The sequence below is a fragment of the Musa acuminata genome, chromosome BXJ1-9, assembly GCF_036884655.1.
Source record: "Musa acuminata AAA Group cultivar baxijiao chromosome BXJ1-9, Cavendish_Baxijiao_AAA, whole genome shotgun sequence".
Classification (NCBI taxonomy): domain Eukaryota; kingdom Viridiplantae; phylum Streptophyta; class Magnoliopsida; order Zingiberales; family Musaceae; genus Musa; species Musa acuminata.
The window spans coordinates 24923416-24935502 of NC_088335.1; the positions used below are offsets into that span (position 1 = coordinate 24923416).

General features: G+C 39.5%; 2 protein-coding genes across 2 annotated transcripts; one reads left to right on the plus strand and one right to left on the minus strand.

Annotated features, from left to right (window-relative positions):
- Positions 1-321: 321 nt before the first annotated feature.
- On the minus strand, positions 322-4996 carry LOC103998414 (pentatricopeptide repeat-containing protein At2g01390). Its single transcript, XM_009419885.3, has 2 exons — positions 4250-4996; positions 322-1985 (listed from the first exon to the last, which is right to left on the minus strand). Exons 1-2 carry the CDS (start codon positions 4917-4919, stop codon positions 994-996), a joined length of 1662 nt encoding a protein of 553 aa, XP_009418160.2. The 5' UTR covers positions 4920-4996; the 3' UTR covers positions 322-993.
- Positions 4997-5110: 114 nt separating this feature from the next.
- LOC103998415 (protein transport protein SEC13 homolog B) lies at positions 5111-7508 on the plus strand. Its single transcript, XM_018831020.2, has 2 exons — positions 5111-5302; positions 6270-7508. The coding sequence occupies exon 2, from the start codon at positions 6336-6338 to the stop codon at positions 7242-7244; it is 909 nt and encodes a 302-aa protein (XP_018686565.2). The 5' UTR covers positions 5111-5302; positions 6270-6335; the 3' UTR covers positions 7245-7508.
- Positions 7509-12087: the final 4579 nt, after the last annotated feature.

The following is a 12087-nucleotide window of genomic DNA, read 5'->3' on the forward strand; positions in this document are numbered from 1 at the left end:
AACTTACTGGATGCATTGCGTCCAGAACTTACAACTTTCATGCACTTTTATCCTATCTGCAGCTTAAATATTTATCTAAACTCATCTTAGCGCACCCATATATGGCACATGATACGGAAGAAATGTAAGCACAACATATTATGAGAAGCTTCGAAAATCATTAATCAAAACAAGAAAAAAATCATTAATCAAAATACTGTAAAACTTTCCCACTGAGAGATTAAACAGCTGAGCATTGTGCAACAGTTGAAGAAGAAACTACAATAACGCTTACAGCACAAGTTTGATTTACATATTTGATCATAGACTTACTCTCCTGTATCAACTAAAAGCTCAGGGACCTCTTTATTATCAGTTGCCTGAGGAGTATCAATTTGATTCATCAATAATTCATTGTTGTATTGTCTCATCTTAGAATTAATTATGTCTGTTAATCTTCTACATACACTTTTCTCAATGACAGATTGCCAGTGATAGGGTATATAATAAATAAATAATCTTTAAATATCATACAGCGAGGCCAAATTTTGCTCCTCTAAATGCTTCTCTTGCTAAACTTAGCAAACCACATCTAAATTCTCCACCTTTAAACCACTTATGACAAAAATGGTGCTAGTGCCCAGTGATACTGGAAGTGTGATTCCACCAATCCTCTGGATCATTGTAACGCTAGACCACACCCCTTTCTTCTACTATTTCATTTGGAACTTTTTTGGTGGACTTTTAGATGGAAGCATATTGACATAGTTCCCTACATATCAAGAACCTCGCACTAATACTGTTCAATTTGGTGAATGGCCATCCTCAGAGAAAACACAAACTGGGCTTTTTGATACTTATTATTTGGGACACTATCCATGCCCAACAATGCAGCTCCTCTGAGTTTTCCTGAAGATAGTCTGGCCAAATTTCAGCAGCAGTAGCTTTATCTTCGTGCTTACTGTAAAGAAAGTTTAGCAGGTCATCGAAAGGACCATAATATTTCCATGCTGCTTAACTCAAAATCCCATCAAAAAGATAATTGCATAAAATCTCATCTGGTGAAACATCTTTTTGAGGATATTTGTTCCCCGTAAATTTCCTCTTCTCCTTCCTACAAAATTCTGCATCATCTGTTCTGCCAGACCTTTCTAGACCAAGTATCAGCACCTCATACATGCCAGATGAGAGAGAAAAATCTTTTCTCATTTTTGCGTAGAGCTCAAGACCTTTCTCAACTTCACCAGCTTGAAAAAGAGCATCCGTCAGGGCTGTACAAGTAACAACATTCTGGTCCATGGGCAGAGAGTAAAATATACTTTCAGCATAAGTATGAATTCCTGCACGGCCAAGCCTGTAAATCAAGAGATAAACAAGATATGTTCCAAAGCTCACTCCAGCTTTTGTCATTTCATGAACAATCTCTAGGACCATTTCAAGCGCATTCTCCCTCATAAAGAAACCAAGCAGAGAAATGTATGCAGATCTATCAAGTTCTTTCCCCACTTGCAAGGAGTAACGAAATGCCATCAGCACACAAGATGGCTTATAATTTGCACAACTGAGTTGGATGACCATGGATATGAGCTCCGGATCTAATTCTATGTGCCTGTTAATCATCCCACTCAACATATGCTCTACAGCAATAAAATTCTGCATCGCTATAAGATTAATGATAATAGCCCTATCAATAAATGAACTAGTATCAGAAAAAATTGGTTCAAAGTGTGAATTATCTTCAATGCCATCAGAAGAAAGATGAGGGTTTACTTCTCGAAGCAGATGATCACTTCCATTTACCAGTTTTAGAGCTTCTAGTGCTTCCATGAATACTGTGCGGCGAAGAACAATTGAGTGCTCCTTCATGTATAGGAGAACTTGTCTCATAGCTGATGTCTCTCTAGCTTTGGAGCACTTCTGAATGAGAATATTACATGCAGCTTTATCAGGTTCAATTCCTGCTTCTTGCATTTCACTCATTATCTCAAGGGCAGCCTTAAATTTACCTAAGAGCAGACACATGAAGTACTGAACTCAGTAATAGATGGTTCCATAAATCAGAAGAAGAGCAAACGATTCCAAAACTAGATCATGGAAGAAAATTTGGGGTTGAAAGATGTCGGGTCTAAAAAAAATTCACCATTGTATAATTAAAATGCTTTGGTAGAGAATATCTTGGAAATGAAAAGATATCTAGATATCATCATATCACATTAGTGATTATGCTGTCAAAAATATTCCCATATGCATGTTTATTAGTGAACTTTCATATAATAAGGCTGATTATGCAATTAAACTCCTGTGTTTAAACAAATTACAATCCTTGTTATGCTCAACTGAAGAGAGGGATAACCAGCCAGTAAATAAGACACCTTGAAGGAATATCACAGTTAATAATGATTTTGACACTTAACGTGAGAGGCTAGATGGAGTCTAAGCAAATAATGTAACCGGCCAACCATCCTTCTCCAGAATTGATAGCTTATCGATATAGTCCTTTGTCATTATATAATGCCTAGCCTATTAGATATTTAAACATGATGACAACAGTTTCTTTCTTTTTTAAGTAAAACAAGGTCTGGTTGCTTGCTTACCAAATCTTTATCATCTTGTATTTTTCACTGTGTATCAGCTTTTACCTATATCCATCTAGTAATAAGAAAAACCTCCAAACATGAAATTCCAACTTCAATTGCGAAAAGTCTGGAACAAACCTGGTAGATAGCAATGAGGCCTATGAAAATTAGCAATCACTTGGAAATCCAGCTGACAGACACCAAATATATCATGATTATTGCACAGACTACAAGCATCTTAGAACAGTGATAAACAACTTATATCCGTAGTGCAAAGAACCATGAAAAACTTTTATCCCAAAGCACAATATGATAGATAGCCAAAAGAACGAAGAAAATAACAAGCAAAAGATGTACACAGCTAAGCACAGATACTTACATGAATAAATTTGCTTCATGGAGAAGAAAAGACGCCAAAAGGGAACTCTTTAAATGGTACATCAAGATGATTTGCACAACCAGATTCAGTACATAACACATTTAAGAAGATAATTTTTTGTTTTTTAAAAAGAAAGAATATTTTTGACAAGCTACATTGTATGTATTCTTCTTCTTGGTTACTAATGTAGAAGTACTACTCCAGCTTATTCACACTCCAGTTCCTATCCTCCTTTTATTAGGATTCTTGGATGGAAAAATAGTAATAGCTGATTCACCTTGCCCATCTTAGAAGAAGTTCAGGAATTCACAAAAGAACCCATAAACAAATCTTTTCAAAAACTTCTTATCTTTCCACTATGACAGGTATCTTCAAACACTTCAGCAAATATTACCTGGTTTCAGAAGAGCTCCCATTGTTCACAAATAAAGAGGAGAATGATCAGGTATCTTCACCCTAATGCTAATATAACTTCTCTAAACAAGCTGAAATCCTAAAAATACCATGATATGTCTTGAAATACAGCTATATATGAAGCTAATGCCACCCTATGAAAATGGTTTCTGATGGTCTACTGCTAGTTGAACATTTGTCTACTCCTGAATGTAAAACTTACAAAAATGCACCACTCTATGACTCAACTAGTAAAACAGATAGTTTCTTCTGCACTAGAAATAAGTCTTGTCCTCCTTGATTTCATGGAAAGAACCTTATCCACCAGAGACTAACATTCATTTAACCATCCACTTCTACTTAAAGGAGGAGAAAAGGTAAGAGTGTTTCTTATAAGGACATAGCCTAATAGCTTCATTCGCTAACAGTAAATCATTCCCTATGTCAAGATTTAGGAACATACCTTGTGACTGACATCATAACTTATGAATTCTAACACACCATTCATTTCATTGAGGTAAACTATATCCTTAATGCACCAACATCAAGCCCATCTAAGAAACTCCAGAAGATTGATTCAGTTCTTTCTCTCCACCTTCAGGTTCACTTCTAATATTAGCTTTCTTGTATCCTAGTAGTACATGAATATAGCACACAAAATAATGATTAATTGCATATGACAGCTACGCCTCCATTAGCCCACCATTACGGCATCTACCACTTGTGTCAATCCGATGCTGGTATTCCAAAGGCAGAAGCTTGATGCAAAGGTGACAACCAGTGGCCAGATACTAAGCTAAAACTATGGACTGGAACCTCAAAGCACCTACTGGTCCTCCAAACTTACAGTCACATAATTCCAGCAAATTGAAAGCATGCACAATTAACATTCAGATTAAGAATGCCATTTTTTTTCACTCACCAGCTCCTGCAAGGTATTCCATGAGCACCGTATACGTGTGGCAATTCGGTGACAGGCCGACCTCTAGCATCTCCGTGTACACTCCGGCAGCCTCCTTGGGCCTCCCATGATCGAATAAGATCTTCATGTAGGCGGTATAGGACACCAGGGTCGGTCCGCAACCGCGCTCCTTCATCTCCTCCCAGGCACGCACAGCACCCTCCAGGTCGCCGGCCGCAGACAGCCAGTGCATGACGGAAGTGTAGGTGGCGGCGTCGGGGGTGACCCCCTTGTCCTCCATCTCCCGGAAAACGCGCCACATGGAGGGGATCCGGCCGGCCTCCCCGAAGATGTCGAGCATAGTGGTGTAGGTGAAGCGGTCGTGCTTGAAGCCGGGGAGGCGGGCGGCCCAGTGGAAGAAGAGCCAGGCCTTTTCCATAGGCGGGTGGGTCTTGAGGATGCGGTTGACTGTGAAGGAGTCCCAGCGGAGGGGAAGGGCACGGAGCTCAGTGGCGGCGGTGTCCCACGTCGAGTAACGGAGGGTGGTGGAGATCTTGTGGATGGCGGCGCGCATATACTCCGGCAGCGAGGGATTCGTAAAGGTCTTCTTGGGGAAAGGGGAAGACCGCTTCTTGGGGCGGCGGAAGCGGAGCGTGGAGAGGGCTCGGCGATGGGAAGCCGGCGATGGCATTCTCTCAACAGAGACAAAGCAGCGGCTTGAGAAGAGAGGGATGGATTAACTATTGGGACGGATTTGGATCATTGAACTTGAACCGTGGATATATCAGTCGAGTTCGGGTTACAGTTTGATGATCCGGCTCAGCGGATCGGGTTCGGGTTAAGAACATTTGACCAGTCGGATCAAGTTAGATTGACCAGAAGTACGTTTCTGTGAACGCCGTTAGGAACTCCGAGCATCGCCCCAATCTGCCACCCTCGTCAAAATAGTGAAGTCTCCGACTATATTTTGAGGAGAGGCTAGTGACGACGACGACGACGACGACGACGCCGACGACGACATCTCTTCTTCCTATCATTTGAAGAAGTTTCCCGTTTCCCTTCCCGATCGAGATCGTAAGCTTTATCTCTCGATCGATCATTCTGATTAGTTTTGAACCCATCCGATAGATCTTGCTACCAAAATCGCCAAAGAAGGCTTCCTCCGAAGTTTTGCTTTTTCGATTTTTGGCGAGCAATCTCGAGCGATGTACCCCTTCTTGTGCAAATCTGGATTTGGTTTCGGTGGATTTAATGGAGGATCGAAGGATCTGAATCTGATGGGTCCTTGCGCTTTTCAGGATGGTTTATGTTTGATGAATTGCCCAACCCCGTTTGAGACGATGTCGTTTCATGATTTCGTTTGTGTTGTTATGTTGGTTGATGGAATTGTTTTTGAATTTTCTTTTACCTAGTTGTTTGTTGTCCTTCTGACTCTTAAATTTACAATCGTTGATTTTTTTCTTGCCTTTGGACTCAGTTGTATCCTTGTCTGTGCTCATGTTCTAATTGGACTAAGACTTTTTAGATGTGTAAAGGCTAAACCCACTGGGGTTTTATTAGGTTTATGTGTTATTTTTGTTGTGAAGTTCGTTATAGCTTAATATATTATTGTATTTTTTGCTCTTTTACTTTATCCATCTTGAAAATAATGAATGTACAAGGAACCAATATCATAAACTTTAATTGCATTTTTACTTTTGATATTGCCGATTAACCATTGCTAAATGCTGATTTGTTTCTTGTAATTAGCCTACTAATTCAATGCTTGGTATTCTCCTCTTGTCCTGTTTGTTCTGGGCAACTCAAATTGCTGTTAAACATGGGATATATGGTTCAATATTAGACAAGTGAGTATTAGACAATATTGTTTTCCTTTAGTAGTCTGCTGGGAAGTTAAAAGTACTTATTTTTAAATTGTATAATCTAATATCGGATAAATAAGAAAACGTTACAATACATTGTAGTCTAATATCAAAATTGTGTTTCAATTTTGATTTGCTTGCACAATTACATAACAATGATTTTGTCCCTGTCCCCTTAGGACCTTTGAATTATCAAGGAATATTTTCGTAGAAGAATTTGCAAGCGATACACAAAACCTGAAGCAATGCCTTTTCAGAAGATAGAGACAGGTCACCAGGATGTGGTTCATGATGTGGCGATGGACTACTACGGCAAGTGCCTGGCCACAGCATCGTCTGATATGACCATTAAGATTATTGGTGTGAATGGCTCTTCACACCAGCATCTTGCAACACTGAGTGGCCACCAAGGGCCAGTCTGGCAGGTTGCATGGGCCCATCCCAAGTTTGGTTCAGTGATTTCATCGTGCAGCTATGATGGCCAGGTGATCATTTGGAAGGAAGGGAACAAACCTGATGAGTGGATTCAGGCACAAGTTTTCACCGAGCACAAGAGCTCTGTTAACTCTATTGCATGGGCACCTCATCAGTTTGGCCTCTGCTTGGCTTGTGGTTCCTCAGATGGAAACATCTCTGTCTTTACTGCACGAACTGATGGTGGCTGGGACACTACAAGGATTGACCAAGCCCATCCGGTGGGTGTGACTTCTGTCACATGGGCTCCAGCTTTGGCCCCAGGTACCCTCGTTGGTTCAGGACTGCTTGACCCTGTACAGAAGCTTGCTTCTGGTGGCTGTGATAACACTGTTAAAGTGTGGAAGCTTTACAATGGTATTTGGAAGATGGACTGCTTTCCTGCTCTTCAGATGCATTCTGACTGGGTGAGAGATGTCGCATGGGCACCATATTTGGGGCTTCCAAAATCTACTATTGCTAGTTCTTCACAGGATGGGACAGTTGTCATATGGACAGTGGCAAAGGAAGGAGATCAGTGGGAGGGTAAAATTCTACATAACTTTCACACCCCTGTTTGGAGAGTATCATGGTCGCTTACTGGGAATATACTAGCTGTAGCTGATGGTGATAATATTGTCACGTTATGGAAAGAAGCTGTGGATGGGGAGTGGCAGCAGGTGACAACAGTTGAGCCATGAGATCCTGATTCCTGCTTGAATTTCCTTGTCATGCGACTCTGCCATGGTCTGTGATAAACAGTCAGCTAAATCTACTTGTTCCATGCTTTATTTGCTGAAAACTTCAGATTAGCAGTAGTTTTTCTTAATATGTGGTTCTTGGTAAGGTCCTCTTTGGAATTGTTAGTATGCAGTGATTTCCATTTCTTTGCCTGAAACAAAAGAAATACTTCTCTGCTTATATCCCTGACTAATTAGATTATTAGTGAATTCATTAGTAGTGTATCTTGTGCTGTTTTTTGTTCTTATTTCAATGTTGCATTTCTGCAGCTGCATTTTTGTTGCTTTCAGCTTCAGGTAGCATGTGAAAACTGATTTTGATGGACATGTATTGGTCACAATGTCTATGAACTCCGTATATCATGATGCTTGACTGTCATGTGTAGAAATGGTTGATTAATGGTAAACCTTATTCAATAGCCTTGAAAGTTCCCAACTCTGTGGGCTAATGCATGTTATTCTGTCCTTGGGACTGATATATTGGTTTTACAAAATGTTAATTCTAGGAGATGCCGAGTAGAGTGGTAATTGTTGTTGAATCTCGGATTTTGATGATGAAGTCAATTGTCATTTGTTATCTAATCTATATGTTGAGATAAGTGTGCAGGATTAACTACGATGAAAGTAAGATATGCAGCAGGAGTTACGTTGGAGTCAAGACAATGATCACGTTGGGAGTTCGATAGTTCGACGGAAGTTCGGACAGTCGTCGGAGGTTCTGCGGGAACAAATCCGAGAAGTCCATGAGCTTGCCAAAGAAGCTCGTCGGAACTCGCCAAGTGGATCGTCGCAAGTCCAGGAGTTTTCCGGAAGTCCGTAGGAGCATCACCGAGAGTTTATCGGATGATCGACGGAAGTTCGCCGAAAGAAGCGATTGACACACCGGAGCAAGTTGCAGTAAATGTCTTAGGAAATATCGTAGTTAGCACAATGATTAAGTTGGAAATGGGAGGTGATCTCATTAACTTAATCTTGGGGCAATTGGGCCCTTGAAAAACCCAAATTGGGTCGAATGGATCAACCCATTCGGACCCTGATTTCTGCCAAGCGGTTGAACCGCCCAAGCCAGGAGGTGGCACCGCCTGGACTAAGTCTCCGAGCGAGACTAGGCGGTGCAACCACCCCAGGCAGGAGGTGGCACCGCTTGGGCTCAGTCTCCGAGCGAGACTGGGCGGTGCAACCTCCCTTGACAAGAGGTGGCACCGCCTGAGCTCGGTCTTCGAGCTCTGGCAGGAGGTGCAACCGCCTCAGTCAGGCGGTGGCACCGCCTGAGCTCAGTCTTCGAGCTCTGGCAAGAGGTGCAACCGCCCCTGACAGGAGGTGGCACCGCCCAAAGGCTCAGTCTTCGAGCTCTGCTAGGCGGTGCAACCGCCAGATCCCGGAATTCCGGGAATTGATAGTTTTGAGCTCCAAATTCAAACTGGGTTGGGGCCTATGAATACCCCACCCATTTAGCACTGAAAGAAAACAACATATACACCGAAATCCTGATCTTGTTCTGTGATTTTTAGAGCTCAAAATTGTTTTAAAGGCCAAAAGTTCTTCTCCCTCTTTTCTTCCAAGTTCTGAGCTTTAAAGAGAGGAGAGAAAATTCTATAAGGGTTGTCTCCTAAGCCCGTCAAAAGGAGTGAAACTGTAAAAGGATGGTTGGCCTTCGCCTATTGAAGGAAGGCCTCTAGTTGACGTCGGTGACCTTGTCGGTGGAGGAAGCCAAAAGTGGAGTAGGTCAAGATTGACCGAACCACTCTAAATCTCAGTTTGCATTTACTTTGAGCATATTATCTTTACTGCAAACATCCTCTAAAGCTTACTGCTTTCTGCACATATACAATCGGGTTTCAAGCTTTGCACTTTCCGAATCGGCGTTTAGACGTAAAACAGTTTCATCGTACGATCATCATATTTCTGTTTGCGTCTACGTTTTGATTTCTATCATAACTGCAAACTGTCTTTATATCCTTGCTTAAACTGCATCTCGCTTAATCAAGTGATTTACGAATCAGCATTTAGACGTAAATCAGTTTTTTCGTACGAATATCATATTTCAGTTTGCGCCTACTATCTGATTAGAATTATAACTGCAAACTGTATTTATATCTTTGCTACATCTCGTTTAAATAAAAGTTAAAGTGATTTACGAATCGGCTTTCTTACCAAAATCACTTTTAACGAACGAACGTAGTTTTTATTTTTCGTAGAAGGTTTTCCGCTGCACTAATTCACCCTCTCCTCTTAGTGCTCTTGATCCTAACAATTGTGACATATCCAAATCCGTAAAACCTTAGAGTGGCTATTGAGCTTGATTATTTTCTTTTTCTCGGGTTAGTTTGAAGGAGTTTGTTTCAAGGTACTTTTAAGCATGAGAATTGCATTCATGTTACCCTCTTGGTGTATGATCAACCTTTATTCCATGCAACAATTTTTATGGATCTTTTCTCATCATTGAGCCATGTTGAGTGAAATACACGTATCAAACTAAGAATCACTAAGCCAGTTTTATTTAATTGTTTCCAACTCCATAGCCAGATATAGATGTCCTTTTGTCCTCAGCAGAATGTCCATTTCTAATGCTTTAATTTTGCTTCTTCTGTGTACAGTTGCACACCGACACATGCCTTGATATCTTGTTTGTCACTACTGTGAGCCCAGTAAGTTGTATATTGCCTAAATGTTTTAGTACGAAGAATGCATTGGATATGCAGCAAGCAATTCTCACAGTTTAACTTGTGCAATTCATGTCACCATACTTCATATCTGCTTTTATACACATTTTATCAATCCTGTTGGTCTTCAAATTTAAGTGAAATGTTTTAGCTGGGAAGTAAATTTGTTATATCTCCTTGGACAAAAAGATGAAATCAAGATTGCACCTGGATAAAGGCTATCAATATTATTGAGTCTTACTCTTTTCTCATAACATTCAAATTAAAATTTTCTTCTAATAACTTTCATTGTTTCATAACCAGACTAATAATAAAACTTATAGATTTTCTACTAAGTGCATCAGTTATAACATTGGCTTTACCCGGATGATAACAAATGGTACAATTAGAATCCTTTAGAAGTTCTATCTATCTTCGTTGTCTCATGTTTAATTCTTTCTGAATAAAAATATATTTTAAACTTTTATTATCAGTAAAGACTTCAAATGTCCGTCTAAAAATATATTTTAAACTTTTATGATCAGTAAAGATTTCAAATGTTCGTCCATACAAGTAATGTCTTCAAATCTTTAGGGTAAAAATAATTATTGTTAATTTTAAATAATAAGTTGGATAATTCAGTTCATAACTCTTAATTGTTTAGAAGCATAAATAATTACTTTTTTTTTTTTTGGATCAAAACACATCCAAGACCTTTTCTTGAGGCATCAGTATAATCTACAAATTCCTTATTACCATTTGGAATAATTGACTCGTAACCCTTGTGCCTAACAACTATTGTTGATATCTCTAACTCTACGGTGAGGGGGCAAAACCACAGCACTAGATCAGTTCAGAATGAGAACACACACTCCGGATAGATCACAAAATGATACCTGGAATATGTTACTTGTACAAAATGCGGCAACTGTGATGTGTTCCTGCCCTATCACATCATGTCAAGAAGAAAAATCTCCAATCAACTCTTTTAACATAAGATAAATGTGTCAGATCACGGGGCATAGAGAAACCAAAGTGTTTAACATATAATTGTAAGTTTGCATCTCGGACTTGTAGAAAACATCGATACAATAAATTACAAAAGCTGTTTAATTTCAAGTGATACTATCAGATCTGTAAGGTGTTCCTATTCAGGTTTACTTTGATAGTTTGGTTAAGCAACTACAATATTAACTTGGTACAGAAATCCATGAAGAAACCCTTTCTTGCACTTAGAGAAACCATGAATGTCACGTGAGAAGCTCTCTTCAGAGATGAATTCACATACTTTTTCTAAGATTTGAAACTTGGCAGCATGCCTAGTCTATCACAGGCTACTTGTATTAAGTCTAGTCAGGACACAACATGATCCTACTCTTTCTTTTTTGTTGAATGGTGCCTTTAACCTCATTTGTTACAGTGTATACATAGTCCATAAAGAACTGTTTTGCCTGTAGTTGTTCTCCTCTTCTTGGTCACCATGATACCATGGAAGGAATAAATGAAAATAAAAGTTATTTTTTATAATAAAAAAATTAAACCTTATAAAACACAGATTCTTTCTTCCACCGTATGTTCGAAGAAACAAAGAGCTTCTCTGCCCACCTAGTGAACGTATCCATAATAATCAATCAGATCTAAAGGTCAAAAAAATTTTGATAATTTTTTTTATATAAAGACATTTAGTCCCATAGAAATAAAGAAATTAAGGACTTATAAACCTTCTGAGTCATCTTTATCTTCAAAAATACTTTTTGAAGTTTATAAACTTCGAAATGGTAAAATCGTACGGACATGTCCCAAAATGAACATAAGAGAGCACTGATAAGGACATTTAGTCTCATATTGATTGAAGAGTAAAAGAATCAAGAGCTTATAAACATGAGTCTTAAAAGGATAAAGTCGTCCGGGCACATCCAGAATAGATAATTTTTTGTAAACTTACTGGATCACACCAATGACGATCAAATATTAACTTATCACAACTTACAAGGAGAACATAAATAGAAGTTAGAGGTATACATATATATATTCAGCTCTATGTTCCAAGCCTTCACGTATTAAGAAGACCGACTCTTATACTTTTGGAGGAAGAATCCACTCCACCTTGTAAGCAAAGGCCTCTTTGTGCACAAAAGCATCTAACGAACATCGTCAAGAGC